At 39.6% G+C, this 26,123-nt stretch overlaps 3 protein-coding genes across 5 annotated transcripts; all 3 read right to left on the bottom strand.

Annotated features, from left to right (window-relative positions):
• Positions 1 to 517: 517 nt before the first annotated feature.
• LOC127649586 (inositol monophosphatase 3) lies at positions 518 to 8,877 on the bottom strand. The gene is made up of 5 exons (XM_052134764.1): positions 8,246 to 8,877; positions 3,318 to 3,477; positions 2,712 to 2,807; positions 2,266 to 2,427; positions 518 to 1,856 (listed from the first exon to the last, which is right to left on the bottom strand). The coding sequence occupies exons 1-5, from the start codon at positions 8,579 to 8,581 to the stop codon at positions 1,588 to 1,590; spliced, it is 1,023 nt and encodes a 340-aa protein (XP_051990724.1). The 5' UTR covers positions 8,582 to 8,877; the 3' UTR covers positions 518 to 1,587.
• On the bottom strand, positions 3,524 to 8,207 carry LOC127649585 (E3 SUMO-protein ligase ZBED1-like). 2 transcript variants are annotated; one of them, XM_052134762.1, is made up of 3 exons: positions 5,753 to 8,207; positions 5,375 to 5,543; positions 3,524 to 5,117 (listed from the first exon to the last, which is right to left on the bottom strand). In XM_052134762.1, the coding sequence occupies exons 1-3, from the start codon at positions 7,181 to 7,183 to the stop codon at positions 4,960 to 4,962; spliced, it is 1,758 nt and encodes a 585-aa protein (XP_051990722.1). In that variant the 5' UTR covers positions 7,184 to 8,207; the 3' UTR covers positions 3,524 to 4,959. The 2 variants fall into 2 exon arrangements, with proteins under 2 accessions (XP_051990722.1, XP_051990723.1); XM_052134763.1 differs by having other exon boundaries at positions 5,375 to 5,540.
• A 235-nt stretch (positions 8,878 to 9,112) lies between the features above and the next one.
• LOC127649388 (mitochondrial fission factor homolog A-like) lies at positions 9,113 to 16,097 on the bottom strand. 2 transcript variants are annotated; one of them, XM_052134452.1, is made up of 7 exons: positions 15,839 to 16,097; positions 14,912 to 15,139; positions 14,627 to 14,802; positions 14,255 to 14,343; positions 13,074 to 13,241; positions 9,773 to 9,860; positions 9,113 to 9,686 (listed from the first exon to the last, which is right to left on the bottom strand). In XM_052134452.1, the coding sequence occupies exons 2-7, from the start codon at positions 15,120 to 15,122 to the stop codon at positions 9,555 to 9,557; spliced, it is 864 nt and encodes a 287-aa protein (XP_051990412.1). In that variant the 5' UTR covers positions 15,123 to 15,139; positions 15,839 to 16,097; the 3' UTR covers positions 9,113 to 9,554. The 2 variants fall into 2 exon arrangements, with proteins under 2 accessions (XP_051990412.1, XP_051990413.1); XM_052134453.1 differs by having other exon boundaries at positions 14,912 to 15,126.
• Between the last annotated feature and the right edge of the window lie 10,026 nt (positions 16,098 to 26,123).

Genomic DNA, 26,123 nt, shown 5'->3' with positions numbered 1-26,123 from the left:
TTAGAAATGCAAATAAGAAGCATTTTAATTTGTGGTCTCAGACTTTTGGACCCAATGCATTAGCATATGCTGGCCACATAATTCCTGTTTAATTTGTATTACTGGTCAAAAAATGATTATTGATGCATTCAAGGTCATAAAAATATACTTTTGTTTAGAATATAATAAAATTCAGATAAATGAAAACGATTTCTTTTTTGTTGTTTCATGCTTGGGACGTGATTTGATGCGAGACTGAAACTAAACTGCCACCTTGTGGTGCAAAAAGATTCTCTCTCTGATTTATATGTAAGAATATCATTATGATGATAAGAGCAAAGTTATAATGTTCTAACATAAGTTTAGATGCAATTTAATACATCTTATATATATATCAAATATATACATGAAAAGTTTTTAATTTGTGGTTCCCTTCACCAAAGCAAATATTTTAGACATAATTCACAACTATGTAAGCAAACCATTATTTATATTAGTGTGTATGTACACTTACATCAAAATGAAGGTTCACTCTTCATAAAATGCAAATACTTTAATAATTAAAGGCAAAATGAAGACATAAATCAATGTGATGCCAAATAACATGCCTAAAATCTTAGACAAGAACTGTAAAAGCAATAACAATTATTTTTCCCTTAAATATTCTCTTTTTGTCATGCACACCACCAGTTTTGCCAGGAGGGAAACACACTATCATGGCTATTGGTAGGATCTCAACAAACAATCATGGCATCAAGGGCATCAATACTCATACAAAAATAGAGCATAGAGCCTAATTTGAAAAGTTGAGTTTTACAATGAGTCAGCTATCACAGTGAAAGAGCCCTCGAACAAGTACAACAACATCTGTATGAATCACCCAATGTGAAGTTTGAAGACGGAGTATTCCATTAAATATTTTTTTACTTCCCTTTTAATTCTCCCTACAAACAGAACAAAATGGAATTTCCATCTTAACATACTGTATTATATTTTGTATATATTATATTTACACCTTACACCTCTGTAATCTTATTACACTGCATTTAGGTTTCAGAGAATAAACCTGATGAACTGAGATCTGACATAGGGAACTGAACACAGGCCACTGAGGGGAACAACGAGTTCCATTATAATGAGAAGTAGTGCTATGCAAAAGGATACAATATTCAAGTTATTTCTGGATTCACAGTTAAGTTCTCACCCAAAACCAATTTAGGTAGCATTCAAACCTCATACACAACATCCCAACTAGAACTCAGAAAACAAGTATGAAATTAAATATAAAACTACTGGTTAAACATGAAGTAATAAATTACAAAGATTTAAACCCACGCTTTCAGTTTATGTGACACAATAAAACATTCTTTAAATATGTCACGTAAAACGTGACTGATGATTCTTAAAGCCAAAGGCACACTTTCTTTTTTTTCCCCCTTACAACACCTGTAGCACTTCTCAAACCTTGCGTGGGTTTTTATAACACAGAGTTACTGAGATGCTGGATCAGTTGTCTCATGTAAACCAATATCACTTCCTCATTGTTCTACCAAAAATGTGGTACCAAAGAAAATGGGAGCGCAAGGGCTTAGACCTGGTTGTAGTTTATTATTGTTTGTTCTCTTCCCTGGGTGGAAGTCTGTTGACCAATGCCTTGTGGTCAGTTTGAATGCTGGCCAGCAGGCCACCCGTGTTCCCCTCTGAGCCTGAATAATCGATCTGCTCTCCTTTAAGAGTTGTCATCTGACCTCCCAGAGACCTCAGGATTGCATCACCAGCACAGATATCCCACTTTTTAATGTACGTTACATGGATATAAATATCGGCCTTCTCGTATTCCTCATCTTTGGCATCTAGAAGAGCCAGTACTTTATATCCTGTGGGAAAAAATAAAAAATAAAAAAAGAGCACAACTGTTGCTGAAGCAAACTATAATTGTAGTATTTAACCCTGACAAAGTCAACTGATAACTTAAAATCAACATGAAACGGCATTCACAATCCATTTTACTTCTGTAATGCTGATGTGAATGATGTGAACCCATAAAAGAAATGTTAGGTGGTTGGATGTGGGGTTGAAAAAAAAGATAGATTTGTGATGTCAACCGAAAAGAAAAGTTACTTTAAAAGGAAAAAGATAGATTATATATATATATATATATATATACTGTATGTATATATAATACTGTTGAGTGCATTCAAAGACATTTTGAAGAATTTTTTTTTTTTATAACAATTATTGAGTTCTTCCTTATTTTAAAAGACAGTGGAAGTGTGGATATTGTACCTGCACCCCCGGCTGGTATAATTTCAGTACTGTTTCCAAAGGCTGCCTGAACGAAGCCCTTCACCTTGCCTGAGTGCGAGCGGGACACAATCACCTTAGGAGAGTTTGTGTTGTAGGAAGCACGAGGTGCCAGGCTGGCTCCCTCTCCAACAAAACCCCAAGCTGATGATGAGAAAGAATATTTGAGCAACACAGTATAAAGCTCAGTTGCTCATTTAAAAACACAATAAGGTCAAGGCAGGACAGTGAATGTGTAATGACAATAAAAAAAATTGTCAGTCAATTATTTTGTGCGCGATTGAGGCTGCGATCTATAGTTCAAAAAGGTCTGAGAAAAACCCTTTGTTTACGTTTCACCTCATCATCCTAATGGCCTCTAGTTCATGTTTCCAAACCCACAAGTTAATCAGGTCTCAATTATGTCTGTAAGCCACGAATAAACATACCTGTGTACCCAGTGAAAGGTTTGTGGATCACACCTATAACAGGATTCCCATCTACAGCCACACAAACCATGGTGGTGACATACTTCTGAAGATTTTCTGTTGAAAGCACAAACAATGAGAACGGATTTACATCCTGGACAAGCATATGGGCAATACTGTTCCTCATACTGCATAGATAATAAGGCAAGTCAGGATATTGTATTCATGCCTGCATCTTTCCTAAAGTTCTAGCAATTCAAAGGCAACCCTACTTGAATTGGTCTTCCACAGTAAGGCCGTTGATTAAGTGATTGGTGATTAATTGGACGCACCCCCACCAGCCGATTTTCTTACATCAAACATTTTTGCATTTAACCAACTTCACAAATCCAAACATTTGACAAACCAAAGTTGAATTTGACGACCCCTTCTTGTCATGACGTAAATATCTTTGTCCATTAATGTAATTACAGGTGCAAATCACAAATATATAGTAGTTATTTTATCATATACAAATAAAAACAATTATTTCTAGAATTTTTTAACATAAACCTCATATATCTTACATTTATAAAACAGCTATAACACTACTAATTTATATCAGGACAAAAAACACAGAGTTTATACCAGTGTACTCCTGAGTGGCATCTAATGGGTCAATCCACACCGTGACTTTCTCTGCAGGCACCTCCTTCCCCCCAGAAACCTTCTCCAGAATGTCTCCAGGGATGCTGCGTGTCCATACAGTGGCCTCACCCTCAGCATTTGCATGCTCCTCTGAGTTCACCTGAAACCATATGAAAGAAGACCACACTTTGATCGACTTGTGCACCATTTACACAGCGGTTTGTGTTATGTCCACTTAATTTCGAGTTCTGTTTGTGTCCAGAGATGGTAAACCACACATCTTCTACTTTTAACCAAGCATCACAAAATAAAGATTGCTGGACGTTTAAACTTGCCTACGATGCCCCAAAATAAAGTCTAGATAGGCAGCTCACTAGTTTTGAGACAGTTTCTGATTCACCAACTCAATTATCACAGATCACTCTTATAGATTTGTTCAGCCGTGACATCAATTTGTAGGCGAACCCGGAAGAGAATTCACCATGGGTTCCCAATGGATTTTCCTATGGGTTTTTAAAAATGTCTATTAATTAAATGTAAAATAAGGCCTGTGGTAAACATTACTTGATGATATGTTGATGTTTTGTTCTACAACATAAATTACACAATCAAACCTTAAACATGTGTTTTGAAGAAAGTGTTTTTATTTTAATAGTATATAATTCAGTATGGCTTAATCTATATTCACATTTGAGGTATGAAAGTGTGTCATATATGTTGTAGAACAAAACATCCATGTATAGTCAATAATGTTTACCACAGACCTTATTGTACTTATAAGTTGAAAACACTCCCATAAAAACCCATAGCAAAATCCCAAGGGAACCAATGGCGAATTCTCTTCTGGGGTTTTGGACTTCAAACCGAACAAGTCTATGATATGCATAGACATGAAGATGTGTGATCAATCATGTTATGTTTTACCTTTAAAAAATGTTACCACAGTAGCCATAGTCTCCAAACCACCATAGTTAGTTACTACAACAAAACTATGGTAACTTGTTATATCCAAAATTGCCATAAAAAACTAAAATTACATAAATTCTGAAAGCTTCTTATTAGGGGTGGGTATTGGCAAGGACTTCACGATACGATACGCATCACGATACATGGACCACGATACAATACGCATCACGATATATGGACCACGATACGATACACATCACAATAAGATACACATCACGATATGATTACAGTTCACTAAAAAATTATATCAGTGCTGAAATACTTTGTTACTCTGTACGATCTGGGTAGTATTAATACATCACAATGATAAATCAGTGGACAAATGGAGTCAAAGCGACATAATTCAAAATAAATTTTCCAATTTATTTTTTAAGCTGCCATAACAATATTAACCTGCACTTTAACAGTGCACACATTGCAAACATGAAAATAAAGTGCATATCCTCAGGTACTCTGTCACAATGAGTAAAACATAGTGCATATTAAGTATTATAACCAAACTTTGTAAAAACATGGATACAGTGACAGGCCTACTTTGACCTCAGATTTTTGTTCAGGAACATAATTTGATCAAGATGCTCTGGTGTAAGTGCACTTCTCTGAGCTGTAATAATATCCCCTGCAGTAGAGAAAACTCTCTCAGAGGAGATGCTAGTCCCCGGGATGCACAGGGGGGCTATCTCTTTGCAATGTGAGACAAGAGAGGATACTCGCTCTGATGCCCTTTCCACCAGTCCAGTGGATTAGCACTAAGTGGCAGGGGAGCTTCCTCCTTGTATTTTGCCATCTCCTCCTTTGCTTGGTCCTCTGCGGTTTTCAATTTTTTTGCAGCACCTGCAGTAGGGGTGGACAACATAAATCATTAACAATATTAGCACAACAAATTATCATTCATACATTTTATACATCTTCAATATTTCAACATACATTATTTATTAATAGCATAAGTGACCACTCTATGTGCTAGTGAAGTGCAATTTATTCAGGCAGAACACAATACACTTAGAATATTTGTTTATATGTTTATATGACAAGACACTGACCATTCTTTGTAGTTTTTCCAGTGGCCTTCAAAGTATTATCACACTAACCTGCAGCATATGTTTGACCAAGTAAGTCAGCTAGAAAATGCCTTGATCTCTTAGATAGTACTGCAGAGATGTCTTTTTGCACAGGGCATTGATTGCTGTCCTCATCTTCCTCTGGCACCACATTCACATCACTCTCTGTCTCTGTTGTCTCCACTCCAGTATCATTCTGCTGAAAAACAGCAAAGTAATCAACATTAACTTTAAAGAATAAGTAAATATTAATTCCAATATCAAAATTGTGTCATAAATGTTTGACTATCTTTCACTGGAATTTGTGCTTTAAATACTGAAAATGTGAATAGATATTTTTAAAATGTTGTGTATAGATAAATATTGACAAGAGAACAATATTTTGGTGTATGGCATTGTTTATCTTACCTGTAATGCCCCTTTGCTCCTTGTAGCTTCTGCAGTGATTCTAGCATAGATGTCCTGGTGTTGGTCTTCTGAAAGGAAGGGCAGGGCCTTAAACCTCGGATCCATAGCTGAGGCTACATAAAGAGCCTCCTTATTCAAGTACCTCTTGTTAAGATCCTGGCATATGACAGATTTGATTTCCTTTGTCAAATTGGAATCAGCTGGGCTGTCTTGTAGATCATGGATCAGCTGGGCAAGGAGTGGTGCTACAACTGATAGTGTTGGAGTGGTCTCCTCTGACATGACAAGTGTAGCTACCTTCATGGGCTTCATAGCAGTGACAACTTCTTCAGCAGCTGTTATGTCTGACTCAGTGAGGGTGCAGATCTCCTTCTCTGTCTTCCTCACCTCAGCTGAGAGGAGGGCAGCATGGATGGCTGGCTGCTGTTCTAAGAAGCGTTGTAGCATGTCATGAGCACTATTCCATCTGGTAACGATGTCATTGAGTAATTTGTGTTGAGGCAGATTTAGAAGCTTTTGTTTTTCACGCAGTACACAGCTAGCTGTGGGGCTGCGTCTGAAAAAGCTGGTTATTCTTCTCACTCTTCCCAGCAAACGGGCGACTGGTTTTAGCTGCAGTGCGCGCTGTGAAGCCAAATTCAAAGTATGCGCGAAACATTTAAAATGTAGCAAACCAGCAAGCTGCGCTGCTATGGTCATGTTTGATGCATTGTCTGTAACTATAGCGGGGTCCTTGCTTTTTATATCCCATTCCTCTAATGCTACTTTCAACAGCTCGGCGATGTTACTGCCAGTATGGCTCTCATGCATTGCCCTCGTCTGCAAAACATGAGAAATCAGTTCCCAGTTCTCATTAATGTGGTGCGCCGTGATAGTAATATAAGATTCAGTGGCTCTCGATGTCCAACCATCGCACGTTAAGGCCACTCTTTCTGCTGAGGCAAGAGATGTTTTTACTTCTTGCTTCACCTCTTCATACATTCTGGGCACAGCTACCTCAGTAATATGTTTGCGAGTCGGGATCACATAGCGCGGCTCCGTGACGTTAACCATATACCTGAATCCCGTGTTTTCAACGACACTGTAGGGCCGCAAATCATGACAAATGAAATGCACCAATGACTCCGTTATTTTTAGAGCTCGAGCTGAGGTAGATGGAAGTTTGTTAGAGATGTTATCCAGTGTAGTCTGCCTGTGTTCGATAGGTTTCGGAAGCTGCTGTAACGTTATATCGGCATGGCGTCTGACAAGGTGCGTTCGCAAGTTGGTTGTGTTACCCGAATATTTTATAGCAGCGTGACAAAGCTTACATATTGCATTGGTTTTATCCAACTCAATGCTGCCAAGTTTGTTTTTAAAACCGAAGTGCACCCACACATCGGCTTTATATTTTGAAGGGGCCGCTGTAATTTTTTCAGCTGCATCTGCCATGCCGCTTCCAGCTTTTCACTCCACCGAAAATGTCTCCCGGCCCTTCTGGGCAGCAAGACATACTGCGACATCTACTGGTACGGAGCTTGTGGTTCACAGTGTTTAAAAAAAAAAAAAAATCGGTTTTTTTGAGCTGGAAATCGATGTAGTATATCGTGAAAATAAATATCGCAATATATTGCCATATCGATTTTTTAGCACAGCCCTACTTCTTATACTGTTTATTATTGTCATTATTTCTCGTATTTCTTGTAAAGAGTAGGGGTGTAACCCTGGTGTCCTGGCCAAATTCCCCCCATTGGCCCTTATCAATCAAGGCCCCCTAATAATCTCCATCCCTGAATTGCTCCATCACTCTCCTCTCCACCAGTGGCTGGTGTGAGGTGGGCGTTCTGGTGCACTATGGCTGCTGTCGCATCATCCAGGTGGATGCTGCACACTGGTGGTGGTTGACGAGATTCCCCTATACTATGTTAAGTGCTTTAAATGCCTAGAAAAGTGCTATATAAATGTAAGGAATTATTATTATTATTATGCTTTTACATAACTAAAAGTAACTGTAGTAGCTATGGTGTAACTATTTGGGGGAAACAATGGCTACAATGGTAATTTTTGAAAGTATAGCCCATCTTCAAAGGCATAATTAACCAAAAAATTTAAATTCTATCATCATTTACTCACCCTCATTCCATTCCAGATGAGTATGACTTTCTTTCTTCTGCAGTACACAAAGAGTTTTAGAAGAATATTTCTGAAGCAATCCAATTGGTTTTGGGTGAGAACAGACCAAAATGTTTACATCAGCAGTCTACTTGGCAACTATGATTTCAAGCTTGATTACACTTCCTAGTGCCATCCCTCAAAACTGGTTGGATCGCTTCAGAAGACATGGATTGACATGAAGTCATGTGGATTACTTTTATGTCGTTTATGTGCTTTTTGGGCAAAGTTTTGGTCACCATTCTTTTGCATTGTATAGGCCTACAGAGCTGATATATTCTTCTAAAATGATGAGAGAACTTTCATTTTTGGCAGACCTCTTTAAGCACAGATCATCTATACCTGTACATAAGGGTAGGTGTTCTTAATCAGGTAGAACATCTTGCGGTGTGAGTTCAGATCACCCAGTGTGAGCTTTTCACTGGCTCCCTCCTTGGTTTTTCCCTTTGTCTTCTCCTCTAGTGTGTTGTCCTCCCTTATCCTCTTCACTTCCCGACCACCCTGAACCGCAGCCTCTATGGACAGGGCGAGCAGATCCCTCAGATCCACCCTACTCTGTCTGAACGAGGCGATTCTGCTGGACAGGACTCCTGCATAGAGGTGATAAATTACCCCGACCCCCAGTAAACAGAACACAGCTATACCTAGTGGGGACAGCCGGATGCCCATCGGAGCCATGTGTAAAGCAGTGGAGTGAGCCAGCGCATATAAGAACAGGACAGCTGCTTATTATAAATGTTCCGCTTACGCGAGCATTTGCATGACGTTTTGAATAAAACTGTAACACAAGCAACTGGAAATCCAGCGAGTCAAAACGAGGTTGAGCGAAACCTTCCTTCACGGTGCTGTCATTGGTTTGTCGTATATCCCGTTGTAGTAGTACAAATATAAGGGTTTCAGTGTGAAGGATCGATCATTGTGGTAGCGAATAACTCAGTGTTCCACGTCCACTATGTGTGCCAAGAAGGGCCAAATTGGCACTCCGCGTTTTTCTTCCAGGTCAGGAGGAACACTGCGAGTGTAAAACACGAGTGATCGCCCTCTACTGTTTAAGCATCCCCCTCTCTCTCTCTCGCTCATCTTTATAAAACACCTAGATTTAGAACCTTGCATGATTGTCTGCAGAAATTGTAATAAAATAAAAATATATTGTTGGTTTTAGGAGGTTACCCTCCAACAGTGAATGGAATTCAGTGGCAAAAACACATTTTACTCTTTATTTCTTTGGGGATCCCCCAAAAATATGTTCATCCATAAATAATGGCACAAAGTATTTTAACTGAAAAATAAGTGCAAACTTTCATGTTTTCACAACTATGGAATGTAAAATGGAATATTAAGAGCATTTACATCTTTATATCACACTGCACAGGACCATCAAACTATTGTATCTCTATATGTAAGAATATTTACAAGAACAGCATAATAATTGGAAATGTAAAAACAATAACTGAAAAATGACTACATACAATGCATTTCTCCAAGCACAATTAGATCTTTTGTAATTGAGAGTGCAACTCAAAATTTGTAACTTCACATATTTTGTATTGATTTGACCCTCACTAACTGCCTGTAAGTGCAAAATACCTAATACACTGTACATGGTAACTGAATTGTATTTTCTTTTGTTCTTTTGAAACGTTCCTTGTTTCTAGCGGCGTAGCCAGATCCAAGAGTTGACCACCCAGAGAGCAGCAGTGAGGGAGTACACGATCATTTCACGCTTCGCTCGCTCTTTATTCTCGTGCTCCAATAGCTGCAGTCTTCGGTTCAGCTTGATGATCTGTTTAGTAAAGCAAATCACAAGAAAAATTGTCATTTATATCCAGTTAATCAAGAACAGATAATAACTGATGAGAGAGGTACTACCTGTCGTCGCAATGATGCAGCATCTGTTAAGACAGCATCATCAGAGGTGTTCTCCAAGCTAGCATCAAGAGTCAAAAGAGCTGTCCGACTACAAGAGAAAACAAATAACAGTTGAGCATCATTTAATTTGTCTTTTTACAAAAATTACCCCTCTGTGACAGTTTCAATGTGCAATAGTAAATGTGCAGGATCTTTATAGTGCTGATAGCTAAATCCAAACTGGTGTCATCCCTGGAATTAGCAGTCTCAAATGCATTAATTATTTTCTGCTGCAGAAATTTGTGGAGAGACGACAAACTTATTGGAGTTAAGAGATACAGTATCAAGAAAAAGTATGTGAACCCTTTGGAATTACCTGTATGGTATTTATGAATACATTTGTCTTAAAATCTGATTTGATCTTCATCTAAGTTACAATAATGAACAAACACAATCCTTTTTAACAAATAATACACAAATGATTGTATTGTTCTTATACATATTGAATACATCATTCAAACATTCACAGTGTATACTGGAAGAAAGTATGTGAACCTCATTTGCTGATGTCAATACTGACATCAACAAAAGCTAATTAGAGTGTGGAGTTGGCAAACCTGGCATCTAATTAATGAAATTAAATTGGAGGTGTGAGTTTGAGCTACTTTGACTTATAAAAAGCACTCAAACATTTTGAGTTTGCTTTTCACAAGAAGCACCTGCTGATGTGGACCATGCCTTGCAAAAAAAAAAAAAAAAAAAAAAGATCTCAGAAGACCTACGATCAAGAATTGTTGCTGTGCATAAAGCTGGAAAGGATTATGCTAAGTTATCCCGAAGAGCTTAGATTTTCATCTGTCCACAGTCCAGCCAAGATGACTTAAAGGGCACACCACAGAACGCTCAATGATGTAAAAAAAGAACCCTAGAGTGACAGCTAATGAATTGAAGGAATCATTGGAACTGGTTAACATCTCTGTTCATGAGTCTACTTTACAGAAAACATTAAACAGCCATGGTGTCCATGGCAGGACACCACGAAGGAAGCCTCTGCTTTCCAACCAGAACATTGCTGCATGCCTGAAATTTGCCAAAGGCCACCTTGACACTCGTTGGATTTTACATGCAGAAGAATTGAAATGACATGATTTGAATCTCGGAAAAACCCAACCTTTTTAATCCTGGAATTCCTCAGCATCATAAATTAATGGACCAAGCATCAATTTCCTACTTAAGGCCTGTCTTTGGACAATAAAATGATCAAGACACTCTAAACAACCTAATTCAAAGGAAAAAGGGTCATTGCTCAGAAAGGCCCCTCTGCACGACCTTCTGAACTGCCACACAGAGTTAAAGCAGACTTTCCCTTGAAAGGTTTCCAAAAGACCATCAGATTTGCACGACTCGAATACTAACGCATATCATCTTAATCCAGGAACATTCTACACAAAGTCACAGTACTTTACCGATTTATCCTTCTAAAATGTACAGAATGCACTTAAATCCACGATTTATACAATACAGAGTCTTGCTAGGTAATTCTGACAATTGCTTTGAAGTGTGGTAACTTGTATAACTGACAAATTAATGATTATAGCCTGATGAACCTCTTAAAACGTGTGTAACGTTTTATCCATGTTGCATAACCAATGAATTAACCAGTATGATTTGTAACCATGGATTTTCATGTATTGTTACCTACACGTATAATATCCATGAAAGAATGTCATGTTTATTATGTAAAGATTTGCTTGTTTACATAGAGAAAGCTGATGAAATCGAATGTCATGCCACTTGTGCAATTTGCAACATATAAATGTTAATAATTAAAACATGCACTATTTTTGAGCGGGAGATTTAAAAGAATCTGAAACAAAAGACCATAAAATATATATATATTTTTTTTAAAAGACAGCCCAGTTGACCATGTGACTCTGAAAAATCACTTCTGTTTGGCGCAGGACACCTTTGGGGATGCGGCCAATTTCAGTTCAAATGTTTCCAAACAGGAAGAACACGCTCCTTTTTCCCTCTCTTGTCTCCCCGCCCTGCTGGTCTCTCCTGCTCTTCTGATTGCTCAGACTTTGCTCTGGCTCTTCCCTCGTGGTCTTCTCTGGATCTCTTCAGAACCAGATCCATGCCATGTGAGGTGCAATAATAAAGGCAATAACTATTCAATCTTACAGATGTCCAAATCATAGACAGAACGAATTTTCAACCAAGAGCCAAGCAACACAAAGAATGCAAGGAAACACCACAAAGACACGCAAGTACATCTCCAATATTGTGCTCAAAGTGGTGGTGTATTGTTAAATACTTTGGGTAATCCGATAGCAAATCGATGTAGACTCAAATAAGGTTAAATGGTTCTTAAGGCATTGTCAACAGACTCCATAAAGTTCATGTTCACTGTATTGATCGTTTATTTCACATTGTCACTCTTTTCACGAACTTGTCTTATGTATATATGTGTTAGATTAGATTTATGTTTAGAATAGCAATAAAGTTTGTCTGTATTCAAAGATAATTTGACTGTGGTATATTTTGATAAATAATCTCATCCATGTTTCTAAAAGATTTCGCTTCAAAGATATCCCTATACACGTGTCATATTATTTTCAATAAGACATGAAAATAATATCACTCCAATAATGAATAAATCATAATTCACACATATATTATCTTATATATTAGAGTCCTGTAAACAAAATGAGCCTGTCTCCAAAGTCTATTTTTAAAAATGCGGTGTAGTTTTATTCATAATAGCCCAGAAGTGCGGTCAAATTTTGTGCCATCTTGAAATGCGGAGCCTTAATTTTACTCTGTACCCCGGCAGTGATTTTGCAGAGAAAAAAGCTTGCAGGAACCTCATTTTTTGTTAGATCATCTTCAAAATTGAAACATAACTTCTTTAGACTTGTGGCTTTGAGAACATTGTATTTCTGGGTTGTCTTGGTACTTTTATTATTGTTTATTTAGATTATAAAAACATGTTCAGCACAAAATATTTCCATTACTATAAACTTCAGCTTCTCTAACTTTAAAAAATAACAACATATATTAATTCTGAAACTTGGGAAATAAAGCCCAAAGTGTCTTCTTCAAAAGATACTACAACTGTGTCCATAGTCTAAAGGGTCCAGTAAATACAACCATTTAAGTTCAAGTATGTCATTTTCATGGTTTGTGCTCAAAAAGGGGTGCGTATCAACAGATTAAATAATTTAATCAGGCTGCATTTCAAGTTGTTTTAACTTTCTCATAACTGTACTCCTCTTCATGTGTTTACTTAAAACAGATGCATCATGATGAAAGAGCTCACCTATGGTGACTTTCATCCAGCATCTCCACGACCTGTTGGTAGGCTCTCCGAGTCGTGTTCTTAATGTAGGTGAAAACACCACTAGCACTGCTGAGGTTCTCAGAGTCCTCTGGGCTGATGAGAGGAGGACAGGCACGGAGAGAAACGTGGGATGGAGATGGACTTGCACTGACAGAGAAAGACATGTGTGGTTTTATTCAAATTGACTTGTAAAACATTTTGCTGAAACTTGCGTTCTACTTCCTTTCGTTCCAGACCGCCATGCAATAATGAAAGCATTAGTGGAAAACTCTTGCACTTTGACCGAGAATCGCATTAGAAAGTTGTCACCCTGTGACGAATGACGTGTCTTTAGGTATAAAAACCCCTTCATTCTTGCTTCAGGGAATCGATTGTGATGATATTTTGTGCATTTCGTTTTTGAAGAGTGCTTTAGCTGACATCTGCAAACTGTTTGGTCACTGTGTTTACGGATTGGATAACGAGACGTTACTGGGAAGTGCGGTTTACGAACGGTTTTCCCTGGGATTCGCAGCTCATGATCGGGAAGCGCAGTTTACGAGTGTTTTCTCTGGGAAGCACCTGCGAGAAGGTCTTGCACATCTGAAATGTTTCAAACTTCTGGTTGATATAAGTTTGTATATCTTTGTAAACGCATACACTCTGAAGCACTGGTTTCCTAGGTTTAATGAGTGCAGGATCATTGTTTGTTTCGCACTTTAAAACAGCCACCAAATCAGTACCAACCCAAATCTCAGTTTTTTATTCAATTATGTCATGCACAATGCTTCATGGGATTGCAGTTTGTGCCCTTTTGAAGGACAGTAAGTACACAGTCTTGTATCTTTGTATTTTTGTCAAATTTTCAAATACTTTTTTGCTTTAAATCAAAGTTTATAATGTTGTGATAGTGGAGCTGGTTGGTTTGGTTCATGGCTCAGAACTCTTCAATGAAGGATTTTATGAAAACCCTATGGAAAATGAATGGGAAAAATACTTCAGAAACCCAGAAGTCTGGGAAAGTGGGCAGATACTGTTGCGCTCTATAACACATCAGCTTGGAGGTAGGACCTTCCAATGTCCACCTGAAAGCAGAACTGCACACAAACAGATGTCAAAGATAGCAAGTAGGGGGAGAACACAGGTAGGGGATGACAATGAGAGAGTGTTTGTATACTCACATATCATGGTTGTTCATTTGCCCATTGCGGCGCATCGTAGAGTTCTCGCTCCTACAGCGCTCCCGCCGTGACCTCATGTTTGATCGCATCTGTGAAGAGAGGGAAACCAGCTCTTATTCCTATTGGTTTAACAGGCACATTATTTTGTCTCACAGTTTTAGGTTTAATACAAGTACAGCTGCCATTAACGTCACTTAGAAGGAACAAGAAAAGAGACTGGACACATTTTATGCAAGTAACTGAGGTTTATTTGAAGTCTTTTCTAATAAGTTGTTAGTCTGGTGCAACTTTACTAACAGACAAGTGCATTAAATCAGCAAAGTAATAGTAAAGAATGTAAATCATCTTTTCTTCACTTGTCTGATTCATTACCTCTTCTCTTGGCTGGGCAGTGGAGTTGGCTGCTGGCTCTGGCTCTAGGAAGCCTAGAAGTTGATCGTTTAGTGTAAGAACTCGTGGTGGAGTCTTTAGTTCAACAGTCTCTATTGGCGTGGACTGAATCAGGTCCAGATTTCTAGGTCTGCCAAAGCAAGCATCATTGCTATCTCCTTGATCCATTAAAACAGTGGCATATGTTAGCTGCTGGTCAATGTAAAAACCTTTACATTAGATTGTTAGCATTCATTTACTTCAAAAAGCCATAACTTTGCATTATACCTGCAACCACAATTCTCTCTGGCACATGCATCATGGTACTATGTGATGCTGCCAGAAAGGAATCATGAGGTTCATGTGATGAACTGGGGCCAATTTTGAGCCTCTCCGGGATCCTCATCTGTTGACTGATGCCCTCTGTATATTCTAGCTCATAATGGATGTGGTTTATCTCTGCCATATCAGCAGAGGGGAAGAAGTCAGCCTCACTCATTCACCTGTAGACAAGCACTGAAAATCTCATAATAGTCAAAAGGGTTGCATGTCTATTTCTTCTCACAATCTTTAGCTTTAGAAAACACAAACAAAGAGACTGTAAAGATGCAATGGCAAGCAAAGAAGGGAAGAATTGGAATGGAAATAAGTAGTGAAAAAGTGTATTGGGCACACGACCATAAGTAAACACATAGTGATTAGGGTGAATTCAATGCTACCCAGTTATAAAAGTACACCAATAACATTCAGTCTTGTTTAGTTACTATTGCATGTTGCAATTAAGTTACACAAAATAAGCTTTCTGTTATATACATTGACTGTATAGAAATCCCTGCATATAAAACCTTAAACGATTAAATCAAATTAAACGTATTATGCCAAATGGGTTTCTAATATAAATGAAGTAGACATCGCCTGTGCATGTCAAAAATCTTATAAAATCAGCTGAGAGAAAACCAACCATTTTAACAACAGTTATGAAAACCTCTTTAATATTTTATAAAATACAAACAGGTTAAAAATGATGTTTCCTTCAAGCTTCAGGGAATGTCCTAATAAGCAGTAGTATTGCGGACTTTGGTGAAGACATGTTTGCCTTTGACACCTCCATTACTATCACAACCTTATATGTTGTTTACATTTCAGACAGATTAATGCGTGCCATTTATCGTACAAGTAATACAGAAAAGCAATGCAACCATCTTGGATATTTACCCGTTTGCTTTCGCTGTCTGCCTCAGAGTATAAATGTTTTCATTTAACCACGGTTAGTCCCTTTGGTGACAGAAAATGATGCGCTCTGCTTGCTGACAACTATTTTATGTTTGCAGGTGATCATAGACAAATGTATTTATTAGTATGATGCTGTGCACATATACGTATTGATAAATAATTAATAGGACTATGTGATTTCTTTATATTAATAATGTTTATCTACTAGCAATCGCTAGACGAATCCACTTCCGGTTTGCATATTTACGTACTATGAGCACGTTTCGAATCCTACTATGGAGAAAGACAACACTTCAGCGAGACAACAACATGGCTTCGCCATAGTATGTTATCGTGATGGACAAAATACACCGCTCTTTTGAGTCTATTGCTTATAATTACGATAATTTCCACAGTTTAACTTTATTTAGAAAACGTAATCTATAAATCAGAATTGGAAGAGTCCCTCGTGTGGGGAAAATAAATACGTCACACGTTGTTGGAATTAACAGTTTATTAAAAATAATAATTAGTGGAAAAATAAACATTTTCAACAGAAAAAAGACAATATTTGTCATGACGTTAGAACTGTACAACATTTCTAGCGATATAACAGGTCCCGAAGTGGTTATCACTTTCGCATAACACGGGGTGTTCAGTTCGAATCCGGGCTGGAACACATTGTCTATTCATTTTCGCTGACATATTCCTAAATATTGATGAATAAGACGGAAAACATTTGTCCCTTAATTATATCGCTCGCGTCCGGAAAAAAAAAAGATATTTATTGTTGTGATGTATCACAATTGCGATAGAGCATAATTTCAACATGGCACATAATCAAGTTTTTCAACAAATTAGTTCAATTTGCTCTAATAAATTTGCGTTTATGATCTCTTCATACTTGTTTTCCGAGTGTGCAGATATCTCTGCGTTTCCACTGTCAAATATGTTACGAACAGCCTGTAAATTGGCGTTGCTGTATGCTTCATGGAGATAAACTTTGTGTAATATTTTAAATGTTAAAATAGCTGTTTTTTATTTTTTTTTTATTTAGGCCAAATCTGACAAAATGTAATTTTTTTTGCTTAATAATTATTATATTAAATTATATTATATTATATTATATTCGACGCACCATGAATCCAACACAAGTGGATTCAGCAGCTTCTGAATTCTCCATGGCAACTCGTAACTATGGTTTTTTTTGTTGATGGGTAGGTGCTCGGTACATTGCAAAGTCGTGATAGCAAATTCAGACAAAAACTTATCTTTTTTTTTTTTTTTTTTTTTTTTAAATGGGAGTAAAAGGAGATTTATCAGTGTGTGTAAATACATAACGATTATTTTTCTTATCTATTCTAACTTTAAAGAGTGTTAATAAAAATGTGCCCTTGTTTGACAGCTTTAGTTATCCTCACTTTCTCAAGAGCTCTAGGCTGTACACTACATTTCCAGCAGTCCTGCTTGTTTTTACTTTTGACTGCTCTTACTTCTACAGGTGGAGACAACAAAGAGCTCTTTTCGGAGTGCCCCTCATCAAGGCAGAAGGGATATGTCAGGGGTTCCTCTAGTGCTCATCCACATAGTGAAGTTTTTGGAGCTGCATGGTAAGTGTGTTTGACATTGTGTGAATAATCACTTGAAATGTGTGCAGACATTGCGTATATTTGTAACATTTGTGTTTTTGTGGGTTTGTGTTTAGGTCTCAGTCAGAGTGGGTTGGGTTAGTAGCTTAGTGAAATTCTTAGCACTGTCAAGGGCTGAGGAAAGACTGGAGAGTTTCCACACTTGTGAGGATGTTCCTGTTGTGCCTTACTCAAACCTTTCCTCCAGGAATTGCCCAATGTCCTGATTGCAGACACTCACAGGACACAGCTTTTAAAGAGTTTATGGTATGTGTACACACTCATGAACTCAAATCTATTCACTTTATTGTCAAACAACTGTGCAATGCACTGTGGTGATAGTAAGTGTAGCTATTCAGTTTTATACAAATGTATCAAATCTGACCAAATATATTTGAATTCTTTGTTTTATCCAGCAGATTCCAATGAGGGACAATTGAACCAGTCTGTGAAGAGAAACCTGTGCAGTTTAAAATTCTGTTCCACCTACTGTATTTCCTGAGTTGGGTGCCAGCCAGCTGTCATTTATACCTAATGACCTCGAAAAACATTAGGACCCAGCATCTTTCAGTGAGTGTTTCATGTGTTTGTGTGTGTATTCTGTTGATACAACTTGTACTTCAGAGCCATTTAACTTAGGTTCAAATAAGATCATAATCCCTCATGTTCTGTTGAGATTTGCTTTGCTTTATTTCTTTATTAATAACTCATAGACCAGTCTGCTGTAATTGAAAGAAATTGAAGATGGGTGTGTGGTGTATTGACTAAGGTGATGTATGTTTATTACCTGTGCGTGCAGTGTTCCTGTCGGCCCCACCATGATGGAGGAACAGGTGTTGCCTAACAATTTTACACCAGCCCCAAGGTCTGCCAATGTCTCTTACCAGCCCCAGGGCCTGCTATTGTCTCTCACCAGCCGAATGCCTGCCAGAGTATCTCACCAACCCCAGGACCTGCCAGTAACTTTTACTACTCCCAGTGTCTGCTAATGTCTCTCCCCAGCCCAAAGCACCTGCCAGTGTCTCTCACCAGGCCCAAGGCCTGCCAGTGCCTCTTATCTGCCCCAGGATCTGCCAAGGTCTCTCTCCAAGCCCAAGGGCCTGCAAGTGTCTCACAAGAACCAATAGACTGTCAGTGTCTTTAACTAGCCCCAGGGCCTGCCAGTGTCTTTCACCAGCCCGAGAGCCTACCTGATTCTCTCACAAGCCCCAGAGCTTACCAGTGCCTCTTACCCGCCCAAGGGCTTGCACATGTCTCTTACAGCCCCAAAGGGCTTATCAGTGTCTCTCACCAGCCCTAGGGCCTGCTTGTGCCACAAACCCCATAGGGCAAACAGTGTCTCTCACCAGCCTCAATTAGCATTGATCTTTAACCAAAATGCCAGCAAGTGTCTTTCACAAGCCCCCAGGGTCTTTCAGGGTCTCTAACATCACCCCTAATTCAGTGTTTTTCTTCAACCACAATGCATGCCAGTGCCTCTCAACAGCCCCAAAAAGCCTGGGAGTGTCTCTCACCAAACACAGGGCCTGTCAGCGCCACTCAACTGCCACATGAACTGTCAGTTGCCTGTCACAAACCCTTGGGCATGCCAGTGTTTCTCACCAGCCCCAGGGCCTGCAGTGTCTCATTAGTTCCAGGGCCTGCCTTTGTCTTTCATGAACCTCATGGCCTGCCAGTGTCTCTCACCAAATTAGCTTGGCTTTATCCAAATTTGATCTCTCACTAGCCCCTAAAGGCCCATCAGTGTCTATCCCCCAAAGCCTGCCACTGTCCTTCAACTAGCATTAATTCATTTGTTTTCCAGGGCCCGCCTGTGTCTTTCAAAATCCCCATGGCCAGCCAGTGCCTGTCACCAGTCCAAGGGCCTGCTAGTGTCTCTTACAAACCCCATAACCTACCAGTGTCTATCGCCAGCTTAAATTAGCATTTGTCTTTAGCTAAAATGCCTGTCAGTGTCTTTCACCAGCCCCACTTCTTGCCAGTTGTCTCACACTTGCCCCATGGCCTGCCAGTGTCTATAACCAGCCCCAGGGCCTGCCAAATGTCTTTTACCATCCACAAAGCCTGCCACTGTCCTTCAACCAGCCTTAATTCATTTGTTTCCCAGGGCCAGCCGGTGTCTTTCACAATCCCCATGGCCAGCCAGTGTTTTTCACCAGCCACAATTAGCATTTTTATTTTGCCAAAATGCCTGCCAACGTCTCTCCTCAGCCCCAAAATGCCTGCCAGTTGTCTCTCACCAGCCCCAAGTCCTATCGGTGTCTCTCACCAGATCCAGGGCTGCCAGTGTCTCTGACCAGCCCCAGGTTCTGCCTGTTTCTCTCACCAATCCCAGGGTCTGTCAGTGTCTTTTACTATACCCATGTCCTGCCAGTGTCTAACATCATCTTAAATTAGCCTTTTTCTTTGGCCACAATGACTGCCAGTGTCTCTCACAAGCCCCAGGTCCTGCCAGTGTCTCTTACCAGTACCAGGGCCTGCCAGTGACTTTCCCAAACCCCGTAGCCTGCCAATGTCTCTCATCAGCCTCAAGACCAGCCAGTGCCTGTCACTAGTCCCAGGGCCTGCTAGTGTCTCTTACAAACCCCATAGCCTACCAGTGTATATCACCAGATTAAATTAGCATTTGTCTTTAGCCAAAATGCCTGCCAGTGTCTTTCACCAGCCCCACTTCTTGCCAGTTATCTCTCACCAGCCCTAAGGCCTGTCAGTGTATCTCACCCACCCCACAGCCTGCCAGTTGTCTCTTACTTGCCCCATGGCCTGCCAGTGTCTATCACCATCCCCAAAACCTGCCACTGTCCTTCAACCAGCCTTAATTCATTTGTTTCGCAGGGCCCGCCTGTGTCTTTCACAATCCCCATGGCCAGCCAGTGTTTTTCACCAGCCTCAATTAGCATTTTTATTTTGCCAAAATGCCTGCCACCGTCTCTCCTCAGCCCCTAAATGCCTGCCAGTGTCTCTCACCAGCCCCAGGTCCTACTGGTGTCTCTCACCCATAGCCTGCCAGTGTCTTTCACCAGCCCCACTTCTTGCCAGTTATCTCTCACCAGCCCCAAGGCCTGTCAGTGTATCTCACCCACCCCACAGCCTGCCAGTTGTCTCACACTGCCCCATGGTCTGCCAGTGTCTATCACCAGCCCCAGGGCCTGCCAATGTCCTTCAAGTGTTTTTCACCAGCCTCAATTAGTATTTTTATTTTGCCAAAATGCCTGCCACCATCTCTCCTCAGCCCCAAAATGCCTGCCTGTGTCTCTGACCAGCCCCAGGTTCTGCCAGTGTCTCCCACCAATCCCAGGGCTTGTCAGTGTCTTTTACTATACCCATGTCCTGGCAGTGTCTAACATCATCTTAAATTAGCATTTTTCTTTAGCCACAATGCCTGGCAGTGTCTCTCACAAGCCCCAGGTCCTGCCAGTGTATCTTACTAGTCCCAGGGCCTGCCAGTGACTTTCCCAATCCTCATAGCCTGCCAATGTCTCTCATCAGCCTCAAGGCCTGCCAGTGCCTGTCACCAGTACCAGGGCCTGCTAGTGTCTTTTACAAACCCCATAGCCTACCAGTGTCTTTCCCCAGCCCCACTTCTTGCCAGATATCTCTCACCAGCCCCAAGGCCTGTCAGTGTATCTCACCAATCCCAGGGCCTGTCAGTGTCTTTTACTATACCAATGTTCTGCCAGTGTCTAACATCATCTTAAATTAGCATTTCTCTTTAACCACTATGCCTGCCAGTGTCTCTCATCAGCCTTAAATGGCCTGGAAGTGTCTCACACCAGCCTAGGGCCTGCCAGTGCCTCTCATCTGCCCCACGACCTGCCAGTTGTCTCTCACAAGCCCCAGGACCTGCCTGTGTCTCTCACAAGCCCCAGAGCCTGCCATTATATCTGACCATTCCCAGGGCCCACCTGTGTATTTCATGAACCCTGTTTTTCACCAGCCTCAATTAGCATTTTTCTTTTACTAAAATGCCTGCCACTGTCCCTCATCTGCTCCAAAATGACTCTCATTGTCTCTTTTCAGCCCCAGGGTCTGCTGTGTCTCTCACCAGCCCAGAGGTCTGCCAATGTCTCTCACCAGTCCCAGGCCCTGTCAGTGTCTTTTACAAACCCCATGCCCTGCCAATGTCGCCCATCAGCACCAAGGCCTGCCAGTTTTTTTCACCAGCCCCATAGCCTGCTGTGTCTTTCACCAGCACCAGTTGTTGCCAGTTGTCTCTCACCAGCCCCAAGAGCTGCCAGTGTCTCTCTCCCACCCCACTGCCTGCCAGTTGTCTCACACTAGCCTCTGGGCCTGCCAGGGTTTCTCGCCAGCTCTAAAGCCTACTAGTGCCTCTGACCAGCCACAATGCCTGTCAATGTCTTCGAATTTTTCTCACCAGCTTCAATGGCTGCCAGTGTATTAAAATACCCTGCAATCACACTAAATTGTTGTAATGTGTAGTATTTTAATCACATGATTTTGTTATTAGGACATGTCCATTTTAAGGAATACTCCATTGCTATACAAAAAGGAAATTAATTTTTACAAAAATATAATTTATTTAATGTATTAAGATAAAAATAATAACAATATGAGTGCAGTTTTATAGTTCCTGAATGAAAAAAATATTCACCAAACAAGTTGATATTAACAGTGGCACAGAGAGTCTATCCTAACTCTCAGGATATGCTTGGAAAAATACTTTGGTAATCAAAGACAGGTAATCATATTTTGGTGAAAGTGCATCCTGAATATTTCTGTTGACAAGATGTGCTACCTATGTAGCAGATTTAAAGATATTTTCCTGAGAAAGAAGCACATTATGTCAAATTAAAGTTCCAGTAGGTATTCCTTTGCCAGTAGGTCATATACTGTATTCAGAGTGCTAAGAATAAAGACTTTTAAGAACAGGTGTCTTCCTCTTCTGAAACTCTTGGAAGTCTAAAAACTCACTATTTTGACATCATGTTCATTGACCTTGTTGGATGCACGTAAAATTTCGGACAGACAACAATTTTTGTAACCTGCCTGTTTAATGCACACACAGCTGGTATGGAAGTAATTATGGAATTCCACGCCAAGCACTAACCTTCCCACAACAGCTATACTAAGTCAGGAGATGTACAGATTTCATGAGAGCTGCCATTCATCTTGGATAAGATAGGTGGATGAAGCTGATTATGCTGCTTTATAACTAAATGGTTGCAGTGTTCTGCGCCCTCTTGCTAAACATTAGATTAATAGGTTTGAGGTTTATAATAAATAATGTTAAAAAGAATACTGGTGCTTCTCTCAATGCCAACTTCGAATGTCTTATCACAGCATCTTAAAAAAATGTGTAATAACACTGCCACCTGCACTGCTTAACACACCAGCAGGAAGTCTGCTAAAAGCAGATGATGAAAGCAGCAGCAACAAAACATCTTGCTACTGTAGATGTGTGCGGTTAAAGTCATGTTACCTTGGTGATGTGTGACTGGCACTTTGATGATTTTTAAAGACAACCAGACTATGCCACATTGGAGTTGTTAAACTAAGGCAAGAGATTAATCATTTTAAAATTATGCTAAATGCTCTCACTGTACCTATTCATGCTTGGATTAGAACTGAAACTGCAATCAATGACATACCTAAGAGAATTCAGCATCTGACCTACCATTAAAAAGAATGACTGAGATGCCTGTTTTACCCCATTCTATTTCCCATTTGGGATTTGTAGAAACCTTCTGAATATTCTTGGAAGGCACTGTATATGCAAGTATAATGCTTCGTAAATATTTTTTCTAACAGTGTTTGACATAACTAGGCATAATATTTTTTTGCATATTTCTCTGTACCACAGGATACCTTTTGTTATTACTTCCACTATACTACAGTGTATTATGAGTTATGACCATACTTCAACTATGTACAGCAGGTGGAGCTAAAGCATCTCTTAGTCTATTCATGATGTATGCAGTGGTTAAGTGGTAAACCACAAACGTTTTTTTCTTTTGCTGTTCTTTTCCTGCTCGTTTTCTGTGCAGCCCAGTATAATCAATATAAGTAGGGGACACAGAAGAAAGTTGTCACACTCTAAATTCAGTGAATATTTGTCAGGGCATTTTCTATTTTTGAAAGTCAAAAGTCTGTAAAGACACAAAGCTTCATGCCTTGCAAAAAAGCTATTGAACTTATCCACAGTTATTGCCCAGGAAATAAGATACAGTTCATTTAGCGTATATGGGGTAAGCTGGCACAATGGTAAACTGCCATTAAACTGCATTTAAAGCTTTAATGTGTGTGACCTGTTCAGTTTTGAAGTACTTTCTCCTATCCCAGCTTAATATGCAGAGACAACTATAAGTAAGCCATTCATAGGTTAATTTCCATCAAAACTGTAAATGCTGTGGCTTTATAATTATATATATTTTTTATAATAATAATAATCACTGTTTGTTTTGACCCCCAGTGTGGTCTTATTCAGAATGCTGTTTAAAGCTGTTTATATTTGCAATTCCTTTCGGTGGCGCTAGTGCTTCATAAATTACACAACTATTTATGGTTTTCAGCAATATTAAAACAGTAAAACAAATATGAAACACAAAGTAATTAATGGCAAAAAAAAAAAAAAAAAAAAAAATAGAGGGTATCATACAAAATACAAAACTATTGTTTTTGTCTACAGATATTTTTGAATTGTTTAAAATAACAACATAAAAAAAATATGTAACAACCTACCCCAAACCGACATTTATGAACAATGCAATTCACTCTCAATAGTCTTTCTAAATGTATAAAATCTACCTTCATTATATAGCTGACCCTTGCTTATTATATATCAGAGTGTTTTTTTGTTACAAAAAAAATTACAAAATTACTATACTATTGGATATAATTCACAAACAATTATCCTAATTTAAGACACGTTTGAACTAGGTGTTGAAACCATTATACAAAAACGCTGCTGGACAAAACAACCTTTTGAGGAATTTAATTAAGATTCAAAACCTTATGGTTGCTGATATATAGCCTTTATGACAACTTCCCCATTTGACAACTAGCCCCGGTCTCCCCTATAATAATATATGAAGAATCAAGAGACAACTGTTGAAGTTAATTAATGGTTTAGAAATATCAACTGGTAATCGAAGGGTTTAGAAATATCACATATCTATGTTATGGTCAGAGTGTGTGTGTGTGTCTCTCTCTCTGTGTGTGTGTGTGTGGTGGAGTGAGGGAGGGTGTTCAACAAATTGCTCTTAGTGATTAAGTATTTATAGGCACATGACACAAGGCAGGCATCTTCACGTGAGGCCATAGGAGTCAGAACAATAGAGCACTCCTTCATGCTCACATTTTGTCTCTTACTGTTTTCTGCATGATCACTCTGCATCACATGCATCATAGATCACTAGTCATTTTAACAGAGCCCCTGGTGGTTCTGGGTTGGCATATAATGCTAATTCTCAGGTGTGCAAAGCTAAAAAAAATAAAAAAAAAAGGTTAAAACTGCAGACCTGCTTTAGACCAGGCAGACTTGAACCAACTGGTCTGCAAGACGAAACCCCAGTAGGTGTTCTTGCTTATATATGGACTTACAGCAGGCTAAATCCTCAATCAGACACTTGTTTAAAGGAATGTGGAACCCCAGACCCCAATTTTCACTTCTGTATTACTCCTAACACTCTTCTCTGTATGTGTGAGCTTGTCACAGGGGGAGGGGTGTAAATTCACATCTACATGTGCTAAGTGGCAGTGGTGGCTCAGTGGTTGAGGCTCAGGGTTACTGACCAGAAGGTCGGGGGGGTTCAAGCCCCAGCACCACCAAGATGCCACTGTTGGGCCCTTGAGCAAGGCACTTAACTCCAGGTTGCTCCGGGGGGATTGTCTCTTTAATAAGTGCACTGTAAGTCGCTTTGGATAAAAGCGTCTGCCAAATGCATAAATGTAAATGTAAGTGTTACTGGGGTGGTTTGTTGTGTCTGAACGATATTTAAAATTTATAGGCACCTTAATTGTTTAAACAGGTGCTTGATTATAACCTTTAGGCATTTGAAGTAAGGTGAAAATGTATTCATAGAATTGAAAATGTCCTAATAAAAAGTGTGTGCGCGAGTTTTCAGATCTGATCAAATTTAAAACGTATCAGACTGGTGTCCCACTTTTGTTGGTGAGGCATGGATGTGGAAATGAGGTGGAGTGAAACTTTAATGAGGGCCTGTCATCTTTAAAATGGCCTTCACACATTCACTGGCCTGCTTTATCCTGACTCTTACAACCCGGAGTCAGAAAAACCAGTCCATCACTCCATGTCCTCATTAATCACCTGACAGCAACTCAAGGGCTCAACACTTTAACCACCCTCAAATCTAGTTAAGGGCTTTATCAGACTTCTGGAAAAATGAGCGCTGTGGTCTGAGCTGTCTTCACCCTCATCCAAATGAATTACATGAACAGCTACTGCTTGTTATTGATTCTGCATCAATGACTCTAAACTGTTCTTTTGACCTTAACACAAAGCCAGTGTTGAGAGGTCATGCTGGCCTTTGTGAGCAGCTTTGAATAGATGAACTACTGTCTTTTGTGTTTGCCAAGCAAAGCATGTGAGACTACTGAGAGGTTTGGTCCATAGATGGGCTCTAGAGGGCCTGTAAGCTGTTTCATGTCTCTCTGCAAGGAGATGACTGTAAGTATACTGA

The sequence above is a fragment of the Xyrauchen texanus genome, chromosome 9, assembly GCF_025860055.1.
Source record: "Xyrauchen texanus isolate HMW12.3.18 chromosome 9, RBS_HiC_50CHRs, whole genome shotgun sequence".
NCBI lineage: Eukaryota > Metazoa > Chordata > Actinopteri > Cypriniformes > Catostomidae > Xyrauchen > Xyrauchen texanus.
Note: the sequence above shows the minus strand (reverse complement) of the source record. Positions and strands in the feature narration are given on the sequence as shown.